General features: G+C 38.9%; 2 protein-coding genes across 3 annotated transcripts in view; one reads left to right on the top strand and one right to left on the bottom strand.

Annotated features, from left to right (window-relative positions):
- Window positions 1–1,167: 1,167 nt before the first annotated feature.
- On the bottom strand, window positions 1,168–21,891 carry slc9a8 (solute carrier family 9 member 8). Of its 2 annotated transcripts, none has more exons than XM_086279019.1 (16): window positions 21,781–21,891; window positions 19,838–20,022; window positions 18,613–18,693; window positions 15,670–15,728; window positions 11,082–11,165; window positions 10,520–10,621; window positions 10,195–10,229; window positions 9,094–9,237; window positions 5,928–6,069; window positions 5,720–5,825; window positions 5,504–5,620; window positions 5,335–5,417; window positions 5,139–5,250; window positions 3,724–3,944; window positions 2,849–2,998; window positions 1,168–2,282 (listed from the first exon to the last, which is right to left on the bottom strand). In XM_086279019.1, exons 2-16 carry the CDS (start codon window positions 19,866–19,868, stop codon window positions 2,169–2,171), a joined length of 1,581 nt encoding a protein of 526 aa, XP_086135145.1. In that variant the 5' UTR covers window positions 19,869–20,022; window positions 21,781–21,891; the 3' UTR covers window positions 1,168–2,168. The 2 variants fall into 2 exon arrangements, with proteins under 2 accessions (XP_086135145.1, XP_086135144.1); XM_086279018.1 differs by lacking the exon at window positions 21,781–21,891 and adding an exon at window positions 20,399–20,980.
- The window catches only part of b4galt5 (UDP-Gal:betaGlcNAc beta 1,4- galactosyltransferase, polypeptide 5), a 37,046-nt gene continuing 31,578 nt past the window's right edge, over window positions 21,244–26,711 (top strand). Inside the window, exon 1 of the mRNA XM_086279021.1 lies at window positions 21,244–22,074. Within this exon, the coding sequence (XP_086135147.1) occupies window positions 21,969–22,074 (106 nt within the window). The 5' untranslated portion in view covers window positions 21,244–21,968. The remainder of the gene's footprint in view (window positions 22,075–26,711) is intronic.

Raw genomic sequence — 26,711 nt, forward strand, 5'->3', positions numbered from 1 at the left:
TCAGCGACCAATATAGCCACCTTTCTTTGCAAGGACACTCAAAAGCCTGCCATCCATGGATTCTGTCAGTGTTTTGATCTGTTCACCATCAACATTGCGTGCAGCAGCAACCACAGCCTCCCAGACACTGTTCAGAGAGGTGTACTGTTTTCCCTCCTTGTAAATCTCACATTTGATGATGGACCACAGGTTCTCAATGGGGTTCAGATCAGGTGAACAAGGAGGCCATGTCATTAGTTTTTCTTCTTTTATACCCTTTCTTGCCAGCCACGCTGTGGAGTACTTGGACGCGTGTGATGGAGCATTGTCCTGCATGAAGATCATGTTTTTCTTGAAGGATGCAGACTTCTTCCTGTACCACAGCTTGAAGAAGGTGTCTGGCCCATCAAGACTCACTCTCATTTCATCAGTCCATAAAACCTTAGAAAAATCAGTCTTGAGATATTTCTTGGCCCAGTCTCGACGTTTCAGCTTGTGTGTCTTGTTCAGTGGTGGTCGTCTTTCAGCCTTTCTTACCTTGGCCATGTCTCTGAGTATTGCACACCTTGTGCTTTTGGGCACTCCAGTGATGTTGCAGCTCTGAAATATGGCCAAACTGGTGGCAAGTGGCATCTTGGCGGCTGCACGCTTGACTTTTCTCAGTTCATGGGCAGTTATTTTGCGCCTTGGTTTTTCCACACGCTTCTTGCGACCCTGTTAATATTTTGAATGAAACGCTTGATTGTTCGATGATCACGCTTCAGAAGCGTTGCAATTTTGAGACTGCTGCATCCCTCTGCAAGATATCTCACTATTTTTGACTTTTCTGAGCCTGTCAAGTCCTTCTTTTGACCCATTTTGCCAAAGGAAAGGACGTTGCCTAATAATTATGCACACCTGATATAGGGTGTTGATGTCATTAGACCACACCCCTTCTGATTACAGAGATGCACATCACCTAATATGCTTAATTGGTAGTAGGCTTTCGAGCCTATACAGCTTGGAGTAAGACAACATGCATGAAGAGGATGATGTGGACAAAATACTCATTTGCCTAATAATTCTGCACTCCCTGTAGGTCGCCTAACTCCAGTACTAATGCATTCAATTATTAACGGAATGTATTTTTTATATTATGTTATATTATATGTATGTGTGTACATATGTGTACATATATATGTGTATATATATGAGAGAGATATTTATTTATTTTTATATTCTTGTGGTACTCACAGAGCTTGTATAGAAGCCATTATCCATAAACGGCACATAAATATTCTTCAAATAAATACAAAAAAAAAAGACATTGCCATCTGACATTCATTGGTGCCCGGGATCAAAGGAAATACTTTGTGAACAAGGTCCACTTTTAGACAGTGTAGAGACAGAAATCTTACCCACAAATCAGCATAAACACATGGAAGTTAATTGTTTTTAGAGCTAAAGTATACATAGAAATGAAAGCAATTTCCCATTTTTCAGAGCAATAGTCTAGAATTTAGCATTTAACTATTAGTTTTATCCCACCTGCTAAACTAGTTTTAACTCTCTCCTGCATTTCTTTTGTTGCCCGGTACTTGGTCCTTTTTAAAAATCTTTATTACATATGTATCAATATATATGCTTAAAATTTACTCAGAATAATTAATTAACAAAAATGTGGAGACTTGGAGAGAATTAAATCCAGTTGAATAGCTATTCAAACCTCTGGCAGTATATAAACATTGGCGCCATTGTTTTGTATCTTCCCCCTCACAATCTTTAAAACTTCCATTGTACTTTTAACTAAGCAAGGGACAAATAGAAATGATAAGGTGCTTTAGAACTGAACATTTTCATCACAGTATCACTTGAGTTTTCCCTTGGATTGAAAGATTCATTCAAAAAAAGAAAGAAAAACACGGGAAAAGTTTCTGAGAATCAGCAAAACTCTCTTCCTGCTGTTCAACATGTCAATGGTGCATACAATCAGATATCCTGCCAATTTCTTTACAAAGTAACAACATGTTTTTTCTCATTCAGTTTTACAGTGTTAAATGTGAGTTTTACTCGGACTGTGACTTGACACATTCCACACATTCCTGTGGAGGAAATGAAAAGTATGCTCATTTTCACAGAGGGACACACAAACCACAGCCCACACAATGTCCATAAATTGGCTTACAAAAAAAAACAAACAGTGAAAGTGATCAGAGAAGTTCGGCTTCTTCTTCGTCGTCCTCAGAGCCCGACGGTCCTTGTCGAACTTCTTCGTACCACTTGTTGGTCAGAGTCTTCATTTGGATCCGGCCATGTAACAGGTCCTGTTAAAACACATCAGACACACAAAAATTTGGCAATATGTTAGAACGAACATGCACGTACAGAAATAATCACACAAAGATGCAGAGAACTGGACAAAACAAAAGATCTGGAAGTCTTAAAGCAAAAACATTTAGACACTTGTTCACCACAAGTAGTTGTCAGAATTGCTCAGACATATTTCTCAAATATTTCTATTAGATTATTGTTTCTGTGTCTAAACATGACAGTTTCATTTTGATACAAGAAACAAAGCCCTACATAACATGACACCCCCCCCCCCCCAGAAAACTATAAATATAAATATAGGAATAAACCCTTGGGCAGAAATGTTCATGCAGGCATCTTTACACATTTCCTGACGACACAGATTCTCATCCAAATCAAAACGCCCCTCGCAATGAATAAATACATCATGATAATGTGAGATATATATTAATTGTGGATAAATCCCAATGACTGAGGACAAAGCATGACAACTGGAAAATAACAAAGTATTAACAAAGGATTGTGATCGTTTTTTTAAGCTTTATGTGCCACACAAAAGACTTCCCCCCGATTCGCTTACCTCCTGTGTAAGCCTGCGAGTGAAGAAGGGGTTAAGGTACTTAGCATCCAGCCACATGAAGCCCTTTAGGTCTTGCCTCTGATAGATTTGAGCCTCATACTCCTCCTCTGTCAGTTCTGATAGATGCTGCTCTGACTCAATGGTATTACCCTGTAGAGAAAGATGAGCACAGAGGCTGAAGTCATATAAACATATAAAGCAATTAAATTAGAGGGGGCAACAACGCAAGGAGGAGAAAAAGATGAACGCAGGAAAAAGTTCAAATGGCAGAAAAGCGGTGAGACTGGTGAGTCAAGATCACACACAGAAGGAACAAAGACGAGAGGGAAAGAGCAAAGGGACCAAAGAGTGAATTACATCAAAGAGGGCTGGAGACCCGTAAGGAAAAATGGGGATTTGATAGATCTCGCAGCTAGCACCTCAGGGGGTAACACTTAGCTTTGGAAGACATCAAACATGCAAATACTATACATGCAAGTCATGAAAACACACCACCATTAGCTTCAAATGACCTCAATAATAGGATCTACTTCAAAAGAATGACCCATTATATTGAGCTAGAGCTAATACAGTTAACTGAAATATTAAACACAAGAGCTTGATTTGGGAAAAAAAATTTATTAGTGCCACTGGCTAAGGTCTATTTGTGCCTGTCAGAGGTTTGGTGTTTTCAAGTGTGAATCTCTATGATAGCAGTCCATTCCCCCTCACTGATTCAGTGTCCTTCACAATCAACCCTTTGATGTTTTTTCCCTCTGAAGTGCGCAGAAAGAGCCTGATGGCAGATGAGAGGATGGCGCAGCTAGTACCAATACAGACAACAAACTCTCTGTGTGCCCCCCGTGTGCTAGAACCCTGGGTGCTTCAATCATTACCATCTTTTGTGTCTTGCTGAGATTGACGTCCTTCTTGTTTTTACGCCGTGACTGGCTATCCTCAATGTCCATGATGCGGATGAGTGGCATGGTGCCACCCCCGAGGAAAAGAATGGTAAAGAGCACGATGATGATGGTGGTGGTGCCGATTAGCTGACGCTTCTCAATGGGTTCCAAACCCAAATGAAGGCTCAAGGCATAGGGAATAGCACCTCGCAAACCTAGCAAAGAAGGGGGGAAAAAAAGCAGAATGAATGGAAAAAGAAAACATTTAGCATAATGGCTTTCACAAGAAATGGTTATCATATAAAGCTCGATGTCTTTTGACTTTTAACACATTTTAGTTTTAATGCACAAGATATACAACAGGAGCACGTCTCTGTTTAGTTAAATGATGTTTATTGTGTTCAAAAACAGTAGGACAATGGTTGTCTGCTATATCAAAAACTAGAAGTTTAGACTTACTAAACAGGCACCACAGTGTGAAGTCTTTGCTAAAAAAGTTTACTGCTTCAGTGCTTCATACCACCTTTATTTTCAATGACAGACTCAGACCTCCTCAGCACGATAGATAGCATCATAGCAGAAATTTCTGGAGAGATTTTCTGACTATCTTTAGAGACGTTTTTTCAGATGCTCTTTGCTGTAGTGGTGTGTTCCTCTAACTCTCTCTTTCAACTACCCCGACTGCATTCCACAACACTCAGCCTGCTTGTTCTGGTCAGTTTTCAATTCTTCAGAAACTCTTTGCAAAATTATCACGATAAAATATTTTGCTGCTAAAGAGTCTTGAGACTGGAAGTCATCTTGTTAAGCAGTACTTTGTTACTCCTACAGGCACTTTTGATGCAGTCGACAAATTTTATTGTCCGACCTCACAGAAATCACAGGTTTATTCACTTCTGTTGCGAGTTAAAAAATAAAGTCGAAGCAAAATATTCATTTGATCTCTAAATAACTACACAGAAGTCAGTGACTATATTAATCTTTGAATACAGAAAATGCTGCTTCAGTGATGCTTTTCTTTTTTCACTAGCTGTCGCATTCACAAGAATTTCTGAAAATTTGACCTCTGACCTTGACGATGCATCTCACATGCAGCATGTAGCAGCGTTCTGGGACACTAAGTTTTACCCAGCCAAAAAACATCGATTATGAATTCATTTTTATATTATAAAGCAGAGAAAAAGAAATCAGACATTCTTTTGATAAGGATAAGCTAAAATCAGTCCATGTTCTATCAAAAATGTGATAAACGCAACCGATTTTCCACAACAGCTGCAGAATAACACAAACTCTACTTTCATTTGCAGCCGGAGATGTGCGCACTGTGTTAGTGTAATGAGTGTGGTTTAGACACCAATAAAAAGATGACGCCCTGTAATTAACGAAACACATTAGTCATGTCATCTCACCACTAAACCACATGATGAACATCATCTTAGGTGTGATCTTGTGGTCCCTGCAGAAGTTCAGCAAAAATGACAGAGGGAAGATGTTCACAGCACGGCCAAGAAGAACCAGGACCTACAGAGAGAGAACAGCTGTCATTCCTGATTACCGTGGGAATAAGCAGACAGATTAAAATGACATCAATAAAAGACAACTTACTATGCACCAGATTACAAATGACATTTCAAATTTATGAGGGAAGCTGAAGATGGAGAGGCCGAGGAACGCAAACACACACGTCTCTGGAGAAAGAAGTTAAGAAAGCAGTGAAAACTTCTGATAATGACAGCCAGCGGTGAACTGGGATGCTAAGCGAGAATCTACTGACCACACATAAAGGCCACAGTGCGCAGTGTCTGCTGCATAAGGATCTGAGTGACAGGAGATAGGTTGTGATGGGTGTAGTGAGACATCACAATTCCCGCAAACAGGATAGACATTATTCCTGTAGGTGGAAACAGATGGGAGATGGAGGTCAGAGGAAAAGTCAAACATACAAAACTATTCATGTATTCATTATGTGCATGTGATTGTATTGACCCACCAGACAATTTGATTCCCTCTGCCAGTCCATAGGGAAGATAGGCAAAGATGATCATCATCCCAAACTCCAGCGATGGCGTGTTCCTCAGGTCAAAGTGTTTCAGAAACTGATTCAGTAAGTTAGGGAATTGAAATAAGGCCAGACCAGAAAATACAATTCTCACACATATAAAGTACAAACACATGCAAGGAGAATGGCGGCTGGATACAAGAGCTGAGATGAGTCCAGTGAGGGTTCCCAGTGCAGCAGAACCGAAAAACATGTTAAGGAAATAACCCAGAGCTTGTAGAAAAGTCTCCCAGCCTGTTACCGTGGAGTTGTCTGAGCGGGAAAAGAAACCCTCCGCTGTGCTGAAAAACAAAAAAGGGAGGAAAGTAACAAATTAAATCTCAGTGGCACTGTGATGCATTTAGTCTCGTAATATCTTCAGTTGACACTAGAGGGCAGAAACACTCCACCAAAATTAGGAGCTGGAGAGAGCAGGCATACTGCAACTATCCTGTTGGTTCAACTGAGATATTTGTACCATACATTTCAACTTGTTTCTTTATTTTCATCACAATAAGAAACAAACTGTAAGACAAAAGTTCCCATCTGTGATTACCAGAAACACCAAAATCTCTTATAGCGTGACAAATGATTATCTTGGTGCTGGCACCAAAAATGTTGCATGTTGTGTATTTCATAAATATTAGTTTAGCTGGATTCACAGTTTACATCCTATTTATAATCACAATGTTTATTAACAGCCTTCCAAGGTAAAGCATTAGCTTCTGCGTGGCGTTTGGAAATGGCTGGGCCAAACTACATGATTGCTTTCTAAGAAAACCACTTTGTTGGGTGCTAACAATAAGCACACTGCCAGGGCTGCTCAGTCAGCCTATTTATTATTTATGCACTCATTTAGACCTCAGAGACACCCGGATACTTAAGATCACTTTGCACATTTATCCTGTAGTGAGTAGGAGAGATAAGGAGCAATAAAGGGAGTGCAGATACTGAAGCTAGTGTGTGAACAGGAAACCCGAACACTGTTTCTGTCAAACTTGTCTGTCAAGTTTCTGTCGCCTGTCTGAGGTAGTCAGTAAGCAGATAATAACAATAGAAACTAGATAAACATTCTGAGTAGCAGATATTCTGAAGAAAATCTAAAGGTGTGCCAAGACAAACTTCAGTGATAAGTTCAGACATTGACCACTTTCAGCCTTCCAGCCACTGGGTTTCATCCTTTTCCCGATTTTGATGGCAGCCTGCTCACATCCAGTAATTTAATGTCTATAAAATCAAAATGTCTTGCTATTTCTATCCTCTTCAGTCTTACCCATGAAAGCAAAATGAGTCATCTGCAAAAACTAGGTCAAGTTCAAAGGTTGGAAAATGCCTGACATCAAAATTTTAAGCCACCGGTGTGTTACTGTTGGTGTGTTTAAGAGGTCTACTGCACTCAACCAAATAATTAAGCCTTGAGGACAATATAAGTCAGCACAAGAGCACATGAGTATATGTTTTAATATGAAAAATATCCCTCTCTCTCTCTCTCCTTGCTTTCTCCTCATGTAACCTGGTCGAGGCAGGTGGCTGTCCTATCTGAGCTTGGTTCAAGAATGTTCTTCTTGTTAGAATAGTTTTTTTTCTCCTCACTATTGCAAACATCAGTATTTAGTATAACGTGAGACAGCAGGCTATACAAATACATATGCCCCGAGATCCTGAGTTGAGTGCTGTTATGAATGAAGCGCTATATAAAGAAAACTGAACTGAAATTTAATTAAAAAAAATACTGAAAATGTAGGCATTTTATACATATACATCAGTAGATCTTTATTGTGTTACTTAATGATGTATTTTTCACAGAGTTGTATAGATTGTATTGTAACTCTTGTGGTTGGCAGATCATGCTATTGTTTCCTGTTTTGTTCAAAGTGCAATACACCACCCAATTTAGAAAAATGACAACTTGCTCATACATCCTCTTACAGGATGTAAGAGCAAGTTGTTTGAAATATGCTTGTGAAGATTTTCGCAGTAATAACTGCATTATTACCTAATCCACCACCCATTCTCTCTCAAGACCCAATGCAGGGTTGTTGCGGAGGAGCTAAAGCCTCTATCACAGTGGCCATAGGATGAGAGGCAGGGTACACCTTGGCCAGGTTGCCAGTGTGTCCGAACATAAACAATGGCTAATGTTTATGTTTATTCTGTTAACTTCATGGTCTTCTTGTAAATGAAATGCCACCGTTTACTTTAAAATGATCGCATTTCCTTCTCTTCTTTCGTGAACTCAATGGCCTTTGTTTCAAAATGGGAAAAAATGTTAAGCTTATTTTATGCACCAACAATATGATTGAATAAAATTAAACTGATCAGGAGAGCTGCAGTTCAGTAAGTGCTGTAATGGGCTAATATGATTTCAGCTAAAAGCAGGTACTGCTATTCTGATCCCACTTTATAGCTAGTATTTGTTTGCATTTTGTCTAACTGGTACCTGTAAAAGCAATTTGAATGAACTAATAGCAGTCCGTGCTTGTAACAAATGTTGAATTACTTTGAAAGAAAGTAATCTTAGAAGTGTAGTACTTGTGATGTTTTGAAACATGTAATTTTTTGATGATTTCTATGAGCATTTGGGGATCTTTATTTGTTGTTATATGACTGCCACAGTAAATGTCTATTACAGACCACAAAATGCCACAAGAAATATCTTATCCCCCATGTGTCTAGTTTAATGGACCTTAATGAGGTGATCACAGTCAAGCAAGTTGGGCATACTAATATGTTTTCATTTGAAACAATTTTTACTATAATTAAACATGGGACCCAGTCAAGTGTTTTAAGAATTGAAACATTGAGACTTTTGGAAATCCTGCTGACCCATATTAGCTAGAAATTGAGAGAAAAAGAGAGTTTTAGAAGCATCCATGTTCACTATTCGTCATACCTTGATTTGTGAAGCCCCTGTCACATAGAACTTTTCCAGTAGAAACACATTAAATCAGCCCTCTACTAACAGTGGTTAATTCAGCATGGATAAAGAATTACAGGCACTGCTGAACTTATCAATGCCAGCAGCAGCTATTGCTTTATCATGCTAGTAGTGCCTACATGCCAAGGTTATTAAATAAACCTCATCTGTACAGTGATCAATGTAAAAAGCTGTTTTAATATGAAAACAGAAGTTTGGATTTGGCCTCAGTTGCTGTTAGATTTTAAGACGCTATGTTGTGTTGTACATCTAACCCTTGTATAACATCTGCAGAGTGCAGACTCTATGCATGCTGTCCTTAGGCCTACTTTTTGATAAAGACTGGGAAAATGTAAATGTGCCAGTGTGTGCAATGGAGAATATTCAAGTCATGAAGGAGTGTCCTTACTTGGTGAGGACAATGGAGACAGCATCGTTGAGAATGCTTTCACCAAACACCAGCATATTAAGGACTGGGTCCACGTTGAGTGCATTGAATATGGCAATGGTAGCTACAGGGTCCACGGCTGAGATCAGTGAGCCAAAGGCAAAGCTACAGCAAAGTAGAAGGGAATGAGAACGATTTACTTCATTCATAAAAGAAATTAAGACACAAACACATGTGGGCAGTAAAAGAGGAAAAACGTTTCCAAAATAAATAAGAGGAAGCAGGAGACAAGAAATATGATTTTTACTTTCTCTGACTTTAAAGGAGTCCGAATGCATACAAAGTAGCACACTTTAGTACTAGGAAAATAAAACATTAAAAGATTATCAAAAGTTTCCTGGGAAAAAAAACTGACAAAAAAAAACAACTAAACAAAAAACTGCAGAAACAGGTGTAAAAATGGAGCAATTACTCAAGAAGTCAAGACGTTCCATCAGAAAATCTATTGAGCTATGTACCCTACATTCTAAAAAATCCCCCAAATGTAAACTCCTTTAAGTTATTTCTGAGTTATTTTCTTTGTTTCATTCAAAAACAAATAAAATACGTAGGCTAAAGTACTGCCGGAATGTGCTAGTTGCTAGAAAAAACACATGGGTGTGGAGTAACATGCTGTGTTTGTACTGGATATGTCTCTGGTAGGTGGATTATCCTGTTACTTTGAACTCCTAAAAGACAAACCCTTCAGATGTAGAGGGCACAGTTCAAACTAAGTAGGAAGAGGGTGTTATTAAGAATAGAGGGGGAAAAAAAGAATAAGATAAGATAATCTTTATTAGTCCCTCACGTGGGAAATTTGTTAATTTTCCCACGTGAGTAAGTTACACTAGTGAGTAAGTTTTGACCTTTTGTGGCTCATGTAAAAATGGTAAATTCAAAGAATTCACACTAGCAGAAAATGATCTCAGCTCAGTATGTGATTTCATCAGTGAAATACATGTTTAGTCCAAGACTAGGCTTAACACCTGTCAGCAAAACTGAGCCAAGTTTTATCTGACACAGAAAAATTCCATCACAATGAAGTAAGAAAGCTCACAGTAAATGCTTAGAAAAAAATCTCACCTATCAGTCATGGTCATCTTATAGATAACATCAGCCTGTGAGGAGGGTTATCAAAAAAAACAAAAAAACAAAACCCCAGATTGTTAAGCTGCAAGAAAACATCTGATTACGTCGATATCAGTGCTACAGATTTGTACAATAAGAAAGTGATAATGGTGATGCAGCAATAATTTATTTTTGAGCATATCCCATTAAACATTTCCTGTACTAACAAAACCTTGACAGAACATTGAAAATATTATATCATGAGGTCACATACTCTTTAACTGAATGAGGGCTGTGTGCCACGGGCCTGTGTTGATTACTAGATTAATAGAAACATCACCTGGCCAAGGAAATAGATGCCTCCTCCAACTATGAAGGCAGAGATAGCTGTGCCGATCACAGCAAAGAGGGTAATGGAACCAATGTTCTGGAAGAAGTTACCCTGAAGACACAAGAACATGCAGGTTAAGTATTAGATACTGCCAGCAAAGAAAATTATAGCATAATTTCACAGAGAGTTGTAAAAAACTAAAAAGACTGTGACCTTTTAGTTGTTTGGAAAAAATGAAGCCAGTTAATAATGTAAAAAATAAATAAAATATTGATAAAATAAAAACAAAGGGAGCAAAAACTCAATTATCAAAACAGAAAACACAAACAGGTGACCTGCTTAAGCCTCTTGCTGCTTTTGAATGATTTGTAGGTACTGCATTTGTAAATGTAACACACATACTAAAAGGCTCCAGCTTATTGCTGGGTTGCTCAGACTTTTGGTCTCATGAATCTTATTCCGTCACGCCTAAAGGTCAGTTTTGTCCTTTATAAATATATGTGGTGGTTTGTACTGTTCTAAGAACACGAGGGTGCTGGTTGTGTAAATCCAGCCCCATACACACACGTACCTTATGTAAAGAGTATCCAGATTCAAAGATGATGGGTGGCAAAAGCAAAAGGAAGAACATGTTGGGTCTGAACATTTCCTCCTCCTTTTAGGAAAATAAAAAACAAAACATTTTATTGGTAAATAAACTGCAGCAGAGAGGCGACAAAATGCTGCCTTTAACCTTGGATTAGAGCTGCAAACTGGTCAATAGTAACAAACTGATGAGGTACAAGTACAATTGCAAGTGTCATTACTGTAAAGTGAGACATGTGCAAGCATTGAGTCATAGTTTCAAATTTAAAGAAAACATTTGAAAACGTTAAAGGGAAATGTAACTGTGCTAGTCAAAGAAAAACAGCACTTAAATAATTTGGACTGTTACACATTTGACATTGTTAATCTAAACAGGAATTCTTAGCAATACTGTTAACGTAAAAAGTATGTACATGCCAGTAAATGATAAAACACTAACTTGTGGTTACACATTCAACAAACACTCCACATTATTCATCGGACACATGAAAGCCGGTACAGTGACCATCAGCTGACCTAATGAGTCATGGGGGAGGAGAAACGGTGAGGGCGAGGGGGACTGCCTGAGCTGTTATAGTTACAGCTCTTTATCTGACAAAACAAATTTGGATGTCGACTCCTCAACAATGAGCACACGCACACACACACACACACACCCAACAGGTATTTGTCTAAGGACCGCCTGCCCTGCCTTCCTATTAGGCAACTCACCATTCTATAGAAGCTTTTAAACATGCTCACTTCAACATGCTGTAAACAGGCTGTGAGCTCATCGTTCATATAAACAAGAACACACACACACACACACACACACACACACACACACACACACACACACACACAGGGACCTTGGCTCTCTGATTATTTCAGCAAAATAATGCAATCTTTGTTGCTTCTCAGCTAACTGGGCCAGCCTCCAAGATCAGGCACAGGCATCATGTGCCCATGCCTTACGCTCTAGCTGCCAATGTGTCTGTGCATCATGCACCGTGTGTTCTTGTGTTAGCCAAAGTGTGTTTGGACGGGTGTGTCAACACACAGTATGCATTAATAAATGTTCATGCACAAGTTACATTTCTGAGCGGTTGACACGGCGGTTGCTTCTGTTAGAAAGTTTGAAAAAGGCAGAGCCATATTTACAGCACTCAGTCAACAATCTCCCTCTTTGTATTATGAAAGCCTGTCATGACGGCTGGTTGAACCTGAATTTCAATCCCAACAACCCCATTAGCAGATGAACGTTTAGACAGTTATTTCCACACTTGATGTGGCTTTCCTGGAAAGTATTGCAACAGGCCGGCAACACCTGAGTGCGTAACCTTTTTCTCACATACACAATCCCATTCCGCAATCCTCCAATTTACCATTTGAGACACTATTTTTATAGAATTTGCTATCAAACACGATAAGTAGTTTATTAACTACTTATTTTTATTAAGTAGTTAATAAAAAGGTTTAAGAACTTTTCAATTAAAATATGCCAGCATATTTTAATTGAAAATATGCTGGCATAACTTCTTGCATAATCTTCTGCTTTTAGGTATTTGTTTTTTCCCTTTCTAAGTAATTATTTAGAATTAAAAGAGTATAACTGGAGTGATATAAGATGAGACAGAACCACAAAAAAAGAAACCAAACGTGTGGGTGCAGGAGCAGTCATTTTAGTTCAGACGGTAAATTTCTCAATATCAACAAAACCATGGCTACAAGCACAGAGGGTCAAGCACTGAGGACAGCCTGCGGAGGATGTACTGTATGCTTATGCTAAAAGGCTATGCCCTTGCTTACTTTGTTTTTCCAAAACATTCAAATTTCAGGAAAAGTAGACCAACTCTTGCTTCCAGGTTACCAGTTTCTCTCGACATTTAGGTCAAGCAGAAGTCTTCAGGCCAGGTGCTCAGGAATGAATATTAACACCAGAGACACATGAAAGTATGCCATGCGTGCACTGCGACCTGACGTCTACCACTGTACTCCCAAGGCACCAATGCACGTGTTCCTTTAATGCTAATAAAAATGCCAACTGGGAGGACTGAACAAGTACACATTGGTTTTCTCTACACATACCTCAAAGGATTCTCATTACTTTGCAGGTAAGAGACTGGTTAAAAGTGGAGTGCAATAAATAATATTTATCAATGAATAAAACAATTAAATAAATTGTTAAATAAAACAGTCTAAAGGAGAAAGAATTGTTCTTTAGAATTTTGGGACAAACAAATGTTGTTGGGCGTTACATTTACACTGACTGACAAAGCACTAGACTTTAGGCAAGATAGCACTGCAATCTCCTCCTGAAACTGGAGAAAGTTATGGACTGATGAGGAGTAATGAGATTTCAGAAGCTGAAAGGAAAGATGAAATGGATAAAACCAGAAAGCTGACGATGGGTATACTCGGGAGAAGAGCTGATACAGAGCTTGAACTAAATGAGAAAAGATGAATGCCAAAGATGAAGAGAACACAGTTAAAAGAGAGTTGAGAGATAACAAAAAATATGAGTGCAGATGTTGAAGAGACCTTCATTTATAGTACAGGGTCCCTGGAGGCTTGATTTTGACAACCGGTGAAATCACCACATAAAAAAAAGCACAAAAAAGCCCCTAAAACCACAATTAAAACTTCTCTCATTCTGTCGCTCTCTCTCTCCGTGGCGTGGGAGACATCTAATAAAATATGTGCAGCCCTTTGGGGCTAAAACACACCACTGCTGCCACTGAAGCAAAGTGACAAGCCCAGATAGGACAATACAGAAAAGCTTAAACAGAGAGAGAGGTCTTGTTTGGAGTACAAATATTCTTGTTTATCTCTCTCTGTTTTGGCGATGAGACAAATTTCTACGATTGTAATACTTAATACCAGCATGCTACTTCCACAATCTGTGTCAGAAAACATGGGAGAGATGGGGGGGGATGAAGGTAAGTATAAGGAAAAAACAGAGAGGCCTTCCCTGCATGTGCTAGAAAAAAGCACACAGGAAAAGGCTCTCTTTGTATGGTGGGTTGTAGTGAGTGCACTGAAGATAGAAAGCTCAGTTGTCAAAAGCAAAGACAGCAGATCGGTGGTAAAAAGGAAAGAGCAAATCCAGCAATAACAGGATGCTGCTGCCTGAGGGAGTTGTACACCCTTCAGGCAGGGTATAGGGCAGTCCTCCAGGCTGGCGAGATTAACCAAGTGGGCCAGCTGTAGAAATGCTCTAGTTGGATGAGGTGGCGCCAGCCTTACAGGCAGCTACCAAAAGACATTGATCAGGGAGAACAGATCCCTTTAATTAATTATAAAAAATAAAGCACAAACCTACAAACAAATGTACAGTTTCAAAACAGCTGCAATTAAAAGTAAACAATAAAAAAAAATGCTTACAGAAGCCCAGTTCTGCCACTGGCAATCTTACTTCAAACTGGTTTCATCGTGCTTCACGGAAGCTTTTTAAAAAACAAATAGGTCAGACATAATTCATTTGAATTGTGTCCTAGGTCTTTTCAGGTCTCAAATGGGCTATAAACCACTTAGCATATCCATGCTCCAGCAAAGAAGCAGCTGCAAGCCATAGTGTAATTCACATTACTTTACTACTATTGAAGTCACTGCTGCCTAGACATAGACAGGAGAGCAGGCTTGTTTGCTACAACTTAAACACAAATACAGACATAGCAGTCTAGAGATTTACAGGACTGGGGCAATGTGTGGAAAGGGGCTCCAGGGGCTCTGGTTACTAATGTAGATGACTCAGCAATACCCTGGGGGCTCCAAGCTTAAAAGACAATGGGACCCTGTGTGCAAGAAACATTGGCATAACCTGTCCTCTTTTCCTGCCTCCCTTTCACTCTGCATATCCTTCCCTGTGCCTCTCCTGTTCACTTGTTTTCTAACTCACTGGCAGAGAACAGGGAATGTTAATTAAAGGGTCCGAGAACTGCGGGGGGGAAAAGGCTTGTGGGGGGGGGGGGGGGGGGGGGGCATACCAAGCACAAAAATGGTGCATGTCACAGGTCGATAACAAAGTTTGCATGATATGAATGATGACATTTGTGACAACAGGAACCAGGAAATTAATGAATGAGAGAAGAAAGAAATACGACGCAAAGATGAAAAATGAAAGCAGATGTTTTGGGCAGGTGTGGGAAGGGATTTTCTATGGAATTTGTTGCATTACAAGTTACAAGACTGTGCATTACGTAGGAATGCAACTGCACTAAATATGATCAATCACTGTATCTATCCAAAGTATAAAATGGACAAAGGTTTTAGAGAATACTTTTGTATATTTTTTGTGCGTTTGTGGGAATGTAATTATTTTACTCCACTCTAAGAAAATCAAGCAAAACTAAGAACCACACATTTTGAATCTGAGAGCAGTGAGTGCAGCGTGGAGATAAGAAAGGTTGCTATGGGTTAAGCTGTGGACATGCACTGCATATGTGTATTTGTTTGTGTGCTTGCAGTGTAGACAAATGTGATTATTTTACCTAATGCTAAAGTAATCAAAACCAAAAAAAGCTACATTTTAAATTTGGACCAAGTGCAGTGCTGACAGAAGAAAAAAAACATGTTGAAACCCAGTAAAACTATACCTTCCAGTTGGCCAGTTCCTGGAACTCAATGATCTTAATGAAGCCTCCCATTAGAATCCCTGGAAAGAGTAAGGAAATACCAGTGTTTGGAAAAAAAAAAGTTTACTACTTAATTTCATGAAAATCACGCAACACATGCTATTTTAGTGGTTTACAGTAAATACCTCATAAATGTCATCATAGTTCAATTATAACTTGTTTAAAAGAGCTATGGTTATACTTTTGTCTTTGAGAACATCCTGCTGGGGCTTCAGTTCTCTTTCTACACAACCCAGCAGAACATTAATTAAAAGGGTGATGAAACACAAAGCTTTGTAAAGAGTCGAGAAAAGGAGATAGATAAGATGAAGACAGAAATTAAACACGAGCCTCGAAGCTGTGTGTAAGTTCTAGATATATTGGCAGATGGAGAGTGATAGTGCAGAGGAAGACATACAAAGAATAGATGGGGAAAAAGGAAGTGATGAGGAAGGAAAAGCAGCCTTTTCTGATTTGTAAGCAGTGTGTTATCTCTCTTCAGCAGAGTCCCCTGTGACGAGGCCTGTCTTATATGCAGCAAGCAGGTCGTGCAAAAGCAAAAGGCCTTCAGGGTGAAGACAGATGGGTGTCACTGAATTATAGCGAGTGTAACTGCACAGACATGTAAAGAGGAAGCTGGTGGAGAGAATTAGAACGAGAATTAACCTAAATCGACTGCACAGAGGAAGCAAAGCTGCACCTCAGGAGAAAAATGAAATACATCTTGTTTTTTGTTTTTTTTTTTTTTTTTTAAATTAAGTACTTCTTAAATATTGAATAAGGCTGCAAATGGCACCAATGAGTTAGTGTTTGCTCATCTTAAATCACACAGACAACCTAAAGAAAAACGATTTCCCTTAGGTCGTCTACCCTTTGTTTCATCTTGTTGCATAACACAGAAGAAAATTGAGTCTCTCTGTGTGTATAGAACATATGAGTAATATATGAAGTCTTGTGAAAAACGAATTACCCCCCCCCCCCCCCCCCTAATGCTGCCATAAGAATGAACATAAAAATGAATAGAATAGACTTTTACTGTAATTGTACATGTACAACAAAAGAGGTAATATGTCTGATTAACTGTTTATCAGCAAGTGTGTGTTACCTCTATAAAAGCTGAAGCCTGGGATGTTAACCCAAGTGCTACATCTCAGACACTACAGCCCTGAGTGAAGCGTGTTAGAAAAAGACTGAACAAATACCGCTTGCTTTTAACAGCTGCCAGGAGAAGCCACTTCTCTTTAAAAATGATTTGATCTTGTTTTGCAGCCACAGGATCTGGGTACCATGCTGTTGTGGAGTCAACTGTGAACTCCTCTGTTTACCAAAGTATTTTTGCTTTAAATATGTGGCTATCTACATGAAAGTTAAAGGTTGGCCAAAATTGGTTCATGGAAAAGGACTGAATGGCTGAAAAAAAAAAAAAAAAGAATCAAGGCGCTGCAATGGCCCAATCAAAGTTCAGATGTCAACCTGATTGCAATCCTTAACAGAGCTGTGCGTGAAGAAATTCCAGCGAAATTCAATGAGCTGAAGCAACGTTGTAAAGAAATTCCTCCACAATGCTACGAGAGACTGTTCATTTATACAAAAATCAATTACTTCCAAGTTTTTGCTGGAAAGGTTCTTCTACAAGCTACTGACTCATGTTTTTAACAAGAATGCAAAGACATCTCAACGTTTAAAACAATCCATATGCTTTGGTGCAATTCATCTACTGTCTGAAATAAGCCATTTCTGCTCTTCTGCCTTTAAGGCCACACCGATTTGAAGGAAAATTACTTCTGTTTGGCTGCTCCTCACAAACAGAAGGTTCAAACATTAGATGGCTGAGGCTGCACTGCCATGAGCTCTTAATATCCAATTGAGGATTACCCTCTTTGACATAATAAAGTTCCTTACAGAACGTTCATTGTAAAATGCTAAAAATCAGATAAGTCTGAAGGCTAAGTGTTTTATCTAAATTAGGCAGGGCAAGTTTATTTATATAGCAAAATTCAACAGCAAGGTGATTCAAAGTGTCTTACAGAGACATAACAAAACAAAAACAAATAAAAAGGATGATTTAAGATGAAAAAAAGGAGCAGTAGATAAAATCAGTAGTTAAAATATAAGTTTTGAAATTTAAGCTTAAAAATAAAACAATGCGAATTTGGTGCTTTATTCAAATGCAGCTGAGTCAGGTGAGTCTTCAAACTGGATTTAAATAAACTGAATGTTTCAGATGATCTGAGGCTTTCTGGGAGTTTGTTCTAGATATATGGAGAATAAAAGCTGAATGCAGCTTCTCCGTGTCTGGTTCTGACTCTGGGAACTGATAAAAAACCGGATCCAGATGACCTGAGGGATCTGGAAGGTTCATACTGGGTCAGGAGGTCACTGATGTACTTTGGTCCTAAACCATTCAGAGCTTTATAGACCAGCATCAGAACTTTAAAGTCTATCCTCTGACGGACAGGCAGCCAGTGTAAAGACCTCAGAGCTGGACTGATGTGGTCCACTTTTTTGGTCTTAGTGAGGACTCGAGCAGCAGAGTTCTGAATGAGCTGTAGTTGTCTGACTGATTTTTTAGGTAGACCTGTAAAGATGCTGTTACAGTAATCAAGCCTGCTAAAGATGAATGCATGGACTAGTTTTTCCAGGTCCTGTTGAGACATCATATTGTCTTAATGTGTTTTTCTAAGTTTAGGTCTGAGTCCATCACTACACCCAAATTTCTGGCCTGGTTGGTGGTTTTTAAATTAAATGGAAATATGTTGACATAATATAATTTTTTTGGTGAACCTCCATTAATGTAAACATAAATATGACAGATAACAAGAAATAAAATTCTACTTTAATTACTTGGACAAATACACTTATGATGTTAAAATTTTAGTATGATGCCAAATGCAATTACAAATATAATACATAAGCAGTACTTACCTAAGGACACAACAGCCACACTCTCTGGAAGAAAATGCAGCTTGAACTTGATGAGCAGGTGCACCAATATGATGCAAATACCTGGGGGTGAGTGTTAAGAGAAACATACATCCATGTTAATAAAATCACACCGTCTCCCAAATATTACAGTATTGTCATCTTTTCTCAAGCTGCCTTCCTTCCAGTAACCAAATGCACAGGGATGTCAATGAGAGACGAAGAGTACCATTGAGCTCCAATTAAATTTCTTAATAATTAAATTTAATTTCTTGGACACTGAATCCAGGAGAGATTTACTGATTAAACCTGAATTATTAGTCATATGGGAAATGCTGAATTAAATGGCCTGTATTTGTATAGCGCTCTACTTAGTCCCTAAGGACCCCAAAGCGCTTTACACGTTCAGTCATCCACTCATTCACACACACTGGTGACGGCAAGCTACATTGTAGCCATAGTCGCCCTGGGGCGCACTGACAGAGGCGAGGCTGCCGGACACTGGCGCCACTGGGCCCTCTGACCACCACCAGTAGGCAACGGGCGAAGTGTCTTGCCCAAGGACACAACGACCGAGACTGTACAAGCCGGGGCTCGAACCGACAATCTTCCGATTACAAGTCAAACTGCCAACTCTTGAGCCACGATCACCCCGAGGCCAAATTCATTCATGCAGCAAGGTAATGAGAGGCAACGTTACAACATATACAACTATGTGGCTTCTAAACTGCTCTCTGAGATAATTTTTCCATTTTCCTAGTTTAGTAAACATTTTTTTCCATATGTTTCTTTAAACCAATGAGATGTTTTCTTAGTTTACAACTAAAACTGCATGCTTTCGCAGTGTAAATCAGTCTAAATAGTAAGTACATGTGTCATTCATGATAGTATCTTGGTTTATAATCTGACAGCGAGATAGTGGACTAATGTGCATAATGGCTACTTTGGATGGTACTTCATGTCCATTCAGTGTGTAACCACATCCTCTATATGCACTGGTATCATCCTAGATCCCCATCTACAAACTTGATTTAATAAAACACTAAATTGGTTCTCCATTATTATGGGTACGGGATGAATTATGCATGCTTTGTTAACCACAAGATGCAGATTTCCTGCTGTAAAACAATTTACTTCTTTTGGTCTATCCTGTTTGCTCAGACAAACAGTGATCTTGACAGACAATATGGAGTCAGACTTATTCGGTGATGGGTGAAAACACACTAACCAATAACAAGCAGGCTGAAGAATATGGTCATCCCACTGGACTGTTCTTCTTCTTGGGCCTTAACCCCTGTCTGCACTGGCAGAATGGGCTTGACTGTTGGGGGTGCCGGGGTAGTTGGCTTGACAGTAGTTGTTGTTGAGTGAAGGGTGTCATTGTAGTAGTTGTCGGTGGTGTCATTGGACTTACTGCAAGGCGACAGACAGATTAGATTCAGAGGTGACTATGTCAGTTATCTCAATATGGCTCAGTTACGTCTTGCATTTAAACAGCTGCCATTTTGATCTAGTCTAAGTTTAAGTTAGGTAGAGCTGAATGGAGCACATAAAAACATTTACCCAGTTTAAACAGATGGGATACAGATTTTGTTTTGGTGAAATTATGTTTGTCTATGTATTTTTGTACTTGTAATATTAGAAAGTATAATATTTATTTGGCATCCATACAAAAAATGATTAGGCTTGTACCGTGTACAAGCCAAACTACTGAAACTACTTCTAGCTAGGTACAATATGCCAAGTTAATCCAGGGAGAGTACTGAAATTAGTTTTTGCCGTCTCTGACCTGACCGATGACCCATCCTTCTGTAATTCGTTTGAATCGAGGTTCGAACCATGTTCTGTTTCATGGTTTTCTACTGACTGCCCTTCCTCGGCTATAATATTGTCCTGTTGGTTCACATTTCCTCCATCGTCATCTCTCTCATGCAAGGCAAGTGAGTTTTCCCTCTCTGCTCGCTCTGACGCACAAAAACTTACGAACAACAGAAAAAAGGACAAGACTTTAACAATAACGCCTCTCATCCTCAACCGACTTTTTTAAACATTAAAGCTACGTTTTGTAATTAAAAAAAGATCGTCTGTTTCATGTCGACAGCTCCATGTATCTGTTGACATTTCGACTCTACTTCCGGTTAAATCTTTTGCTGGGAGTTGTAGTTTTTTTTAGCTACCGGGCAAGGCGGTATTAACTAAGGTTAAGGGAACATTCAAAAGTTGTTGATGTGTTCGTTTTAAAAAGATAGCTATAGATATTTGGTCCCGTGAATAATTCAACTTTCATGTGTACATACGAAATCTTGGCGTTTACAATTCTTGTATTTCCACTTTCCCATGAGCCATTGTAATCTAACGTCAACCGTCTTCTTGGTGCTTCGTGGGTATTGTAGTTTTATTGTGGCATGCGCTGTTTGCGAAGTACCAGATGTGTATTACATAACACTAAGACACCTTCCACCTTGTAGTCAGTCATATAAGATACCTGCGAAGATTGAGCTATCTATAAAAAGAAAAAAAATAAATGGTTTGCTCAAATACGTAATAGAGGTCTGTGCTTTAAATGGACAGACTTTAGGGCTTCTAGGTTAAAAATAGTCTTGTATTTACATCCAAACAGTGGTCACAGTATACTCATGGAAGGAGGGAGTGGACATCCAGTATTTACATCCCCTATGATTTTTTTTTAAATCCCAATATTGCTAATAAATTAGCCAACTGTCTAGCTCAAGTAGTGCTGTGAAAAGCTCTTTAACCATTACGCCATAACGGGTGCAACGTCTATCGAAGCGGGCATCTTATTCGAATTTTTTCTCGCCGGTGTTACGTCGGTAAACGTCGGACGCGTACATGTTTGCTAGGCCCGAGCTGAGCTGTTGTGAACGCCCACTTCAGCTACTGCTGCTTTTTTTTTTTTTTTTTTTTTTTTTTTGCGGAGGGACAGCTCCATTCATAGGGCTGGGCAGGCGAGGCAAGGCAAAACGCAGGAGCGGCAACACCATCGGCGACTAGTGTGAAACCCAGATGATGGTCTCACACTAAGTGTATCAGGCCAGTTCAAAGCGTGCTGCCGTTATCAGACCTTTCTTCATTGGACCCGCAGCGAACCTAAACCAAAAACAGTAATGGAATTTAAGTGCATTTCCTGAAAATTGGTGGTCCTATACTCGCCCTGCCGCGGAAATAGACGGACTTCCTAGACGCCTGGCTCATCGCTGCCGCAGCCCTACCACTCCACTCGGCTCATTTAACCCACACAGCCACCGGACTACTGGCTCTGGCATCTGGATACATCGAAAAGGATCTGCCATTGTTTTAGAAACGCGAACGTGCCTGTGTGTGCTTCTGTTGCCTGTATAATGCCGACACATTTGCGGTTCCGGAGAAGGTCATTCCTTGGGCTTTTATTCCTTTTTACGCTGTCCACCTCGGCACTGTATTTCATCTACTCCGCCCCCGGAATCGGTAAGTCAAGTCAAATTGATGAATTTATTCCAAAAATTGTAGGTGATGAAGATGTAGTGAGGTTGTTTGTATGGGCTGTTAGGTCATGTGTGACAGCTTGGCTGAGAAAAGACGTTGCCATGCGCCTGTACTCATCTTCCAATCTATGATGATGATGATGGCCATCTGGGTTGCTGGAGCTCAGACTATAATATCCATGTACCTGGACACTATAATAATAGTATTACTGATGAGCGTGTCTATTATATTCATCCCGATGTTAGCAGGCCTAACGGCTATGATTATATTGCTCATCGTATCGTCAGGGACCACAGAAAAAAATGTGATATTTTGGCCCTCATCTCAGATACCCTGATGTCACTGATAGACTTATCAACGCCGAGTCATATTAATTTTACAGTTCTTTCTCTCTTTTTTTGATATACTTTATGAATCTTGGATACATGAGCCTTAATGACATCTGCGGTGTCAACCTGAGCATAGGGATCACTTACAAGCGAGTCATTCCTAGATCATATGCCGCCTGTTAGTCACATGCAATTGTGTAATATCACATGTCCTGAATACCTCCTATAATTAATTCATTAACGTTTCCCATCATCTCCACCCTTCTCTTCTTCTTTTACTCTCTGTGTGCCTTACTGAGTGTGTGTGTGGACATCCCCGTCACCTCAGCATCTGGCACATCCTTATTTTAGGGCCTTGTAGCTTCAGCCGTGGCCCATTCATCCTATCAGCCTGGATAACTAGGCATGCTATTTTGGACTAACACCAGCTACCTAATTTTAGTTAATTCTTTCGCGCTTACCTTGATGTACACTTAATTAAATTTGGACTTTTACCTCCGCTTACAGTAAGTTTCCACTAATTAGCTTTAAGAACATTGACAAACCTTAATATCACCCAATAAAATATGGACCTTGCCAACAATTGTTCCTTTAGCTGGACTGACAGATATGGTAAGAAGCATTTATTGTCACTGTTTACAGGGTGCAATGAAATTGCAGGTGCTCTGACAGTGACATTACAAAACACATGCATGCATCCATCCATACATAGGCTATGCCCAATCATACACACGATCATTTTCAGCCTGTCACAAAACCATATAGCATAAGGGGATAAAAAAAACAAAACAGAAAAGGCAGGCTAAAATACAACGTTTTTTTGTAAATGAGGAGCAAAATCGTGGCTTTGAATATTATTCTATATTTAGACAAGGAGAAGAGGAAAGTAAACAGACATTTTTGAGGAAGTCAAGACTGCAGTTAAAAGTGCTTAAAAGTTAGAAATACTTTGATGCTTGGCTATTTACTGACTGGATGTCCTGTTTGGACTAACTGTGCTGGTAGTTAAAGCCAGGCTCTCTTAAAGCATAGTGAAGTAGTAACTGCTTGGTTTAGTTCTATTCTTAGATGTCACAAATCATCAATCTGAGCCAAAATAAACCAAGAGATTGTTTGTCTGAAGAACAGCTTCTTTCCTTTCTTTTCTCCGTGTTTGAATAAAATCGCAAGACAATTAGTTTTTCTACCCTCCCACCACCACCACCACCACCACAAAGAAGAGGATGGCATAGAATGCAGTGGACTTTTGTCTTTGCTTATTATAAGTTTCCACTAATTAGCTTTAAGAACATTGACAAACCTTAATATCACCCAATAAAATATGGACCTTGCCAACAATTGTTCCTTTAGCTGGATTTTAAAACGCTGACGGATATGATAAGAAGCATTTATTGTCACTGTTTACAGGGTGCAGTGAAATTGACGACATCGATATTCGCCTAATAAAATATGGACTTTGTCTCCAATTTGTTCCTTTAGCTGGATTTTAAAACGCTGACGGATATGATAAGAAGCATTTATGTCACTGCTCACAGGGTTGCAGCAACATTACAAAACACATTGTTGCGTATGTATGGATACAGTCAAGACAGGATGACATGAGGCGTTTGCATGTTTAATGTGTAAATAAGGAGCAACAGCATGGCTATGCATACATAGATAATTTCCATATGATACAGAATTATTTGTTTTTTTTTCTTCTCGTTTGACTAAAATAGAAAGACAAGCTAAGCTGTAGTGCCTCTTCACCTCACTGTACAATACCTTGTGCAATACTTTTTGTAAATAGTCAATGGTGCAATAGACCTCAATACTTGAAATGTGCAATTCACTTGTATTTTTATATTTATTCCTATTTATTCTATTTATCCCCTTCGTATATTTTATTTATATTTGTCTCTGTATTTATATGTGTGTGTGTGTGTGTGTGTGTGTGTGTGTGTGTGTGTGTATGTGTATATATATATATATATATATATATATATATATATATATATATATATATATATATATATATATATATATATATATATATATATATATATATATATATATATATACATATAATATTCTGTAACTGTAACTTCTGTCGGTGCTGTGCTTTTTGGAAATCGAATTTCCCAGAGGAACCCACCCGAGGGATTAATAAAGTTCTATCTTATCTTATCTTATCTTATCTTATCTTATCTTATCTTATCTTATCTTAATTCCACTACCAACACTACCGCCAACATTACAACCAGCACAAAAAAAAGATGACATAGAATTCATGTGATCCAACTGTAGCCTTTCTAAAACATCAAAGAAAAAGCTTTTACTTCTTCCTCATCTAAATGGATATTGATCTATTCACGCTTTTTACAAGCTTTGGACAACTTAATCAATAATCAAATCAATTCTCATATGGAGAAAACATTGCTGACAGGAATAGCCTGTGTTGGGTCTGAGTAACAGAGACCAATGATTTCTCTAAATGTGAAAATCCTTCATTTAGTTGACTATTTTCCAGCTCGAGCATTGATGGTGTCTGGTAACTGACAGAGAGCTGCACATGCCTGTATTCATCTTCCTAGGTGTCAGCTATTGTGTGGCTGTAATGGTCACATGGATTAATGGGGTTTGGTTTAGAAGCAGAACAAGAACCAGAAGCGCCAGTCTATTAATTATAGATGGTAACCAGGAAAACAAGGCAGCTTTGCTGCTGTTACTAAAAGCCTCACTTTAGTCTTTTACACTTGGGGAGCCTGGGTGAGCTCTGGCAGCAGACCTTAACTGAAGGTTTGTCGATAGTGCTTAAAAAGGGAGTGGTTTTGTTCTTTATTTTTAATCATATGTTGTGATCTTTTACCTTTTACTCACTGGCAGTGTTATTGATTCAGAGACATACGCAGAAGTTTCACATTCTGTGGTCAGTGATGCATCAGTGAGCTTACACATAAGTATAAATTGAACATCTGAAACAATGACACAATGATACAGTTCGAATGAAGTTTCCCCAACAGAATGCATCATTTTGAATGGCTTTAATCTCTTGGACCTACGTGCCTACCTAAAATAAGTTGATAATAATATGATACAGACAAGTTTGAATGATAAATCAGCAATCAGACATACAAAATGCTGTTACCTGGTGTGTATACTCTGAGTATTAAAAACTGTCGGGTTGACATTTTAATGTTAGTGTTGATCTGATAAACTGTGACCACACTCTCCACATTGTAGTCTGAACTTCCCTTAGCTTTGACCACATTTTAAAGATTTGAACAATGAAAATGCAGTTCTCAGAATGTTTTTCTGTGAGACGGCTGCTACATTCTACACAAGGGAAAGGGATTGCCCTGGACTGTAACTCTGTCGAAGCATGCCACCCTCTTCCCAGGAGGAACGGCAACATACCGGCTATTATATTAAGGTTTGTAAATCGAAAGCACAAGATTACGCTGCTGAAACAAGGAAGAAAATTAAAAGGATCTAATGTCTTTATCAATGAACATCTAACCAAACACAACGCTGAAATAGCCAAAAAAGCGCGACACCTTAAGAAGCTGGGAAAAATCCAAGGCACTTGGACGACGAACTGCAAAATATTCATTAAACTAAACGGATCACCAGAGGAAGCCAAAGTTCTGACCATTAAAAATATGGCGGATCTCGAAAAATATCAGTGAGCAACACGATCTGGACGGCAAACAAGGTAACAGACAACCACACACTCACTTATGACACACACTGGAAGGAAGAACTCAGATACATCTGGAAGAATCAGCTGCATCAGTCAGACAGTTGCAGAATATGATCAATTGGAACTGAAAACATTTAACTATATGGATCACAATACACACGACTTGGAATATGAAATAGATCCAGACAACAACTTTTTCTCATCTAACAATAACAATTGCTGCTACTATACAAATAAAGACTACAATCAGAGGATTAAAACTGAGAATAAATTATCAATTATCCACTTTAACTGTAGAAGTCTCTATGCTAATTTTAGTCATATCAAAGAATATCTTAACCAGTTTTCACACCCATTTAGTGTCATTGCCTTATCAGAAACTTGGATCAATATGGAAAAAGGAACAGACTTTGAACTGGAGGGTTATGAATTCACATTTATAACTAGGCGAAACAAAGGAGGAGGAGGAGTGGCCTTGTATGTGGACAAATCCTTGAAATTTAATGTGGTGGAAAAGATGACGATGGTGATTGATAATGTACTAGAATGTATTACAGTTGAAATTTGTAAAGAAAAAAGTAAAAATGTAATCATTAGCTGTATATACA

This window comes from Aulonocara sp. 'chitande type north' Nkhata Bay, linkage group LG20, assembly GCF_057382095.1.
Source record: "Aulonocara sp. 'chitande type north' Nkhata Bay isolate Kocher_YH1m ecotype deep benthic linkage group LG20, A_spYH_male_GT1.1, whole genome shotgun sequence".
Taxonomy (NCBI): domain Eukaryota; kingdom Metazoa; phylum Chordata; class Actinopteri; order Cichliformes; family Cichlidae; genus Aulonocara; species Aulonocara sp. 'chitande type north' Nkhata Bay.

Excerpts from the sequence above, each read along its gene's own strand:
- slc9a8 (XM_086279018.1), bottom strand. The coding sequence starts at position 20,637 with ATGAGAGGCGTTATTGTTAAAGTCTTGTCCTTTTTTCTGTTGTTCGTA. Across the intron at positions 20,023-20,398 it reads AAGGATGGGTCATCGGTCAG|TAAGTCCAATGACACCACCG; the intron begins GTCAGAGACGGC and ends GTCGCCTTGCAG. Across the intron at positions 2,283-2,848 it reads CTCGCAGGCTTACACAGGAG|GACCTGTTACATGGCCGGAT; the intron begins GTAAGCGAATCG and ends GTGTTTTAACAG.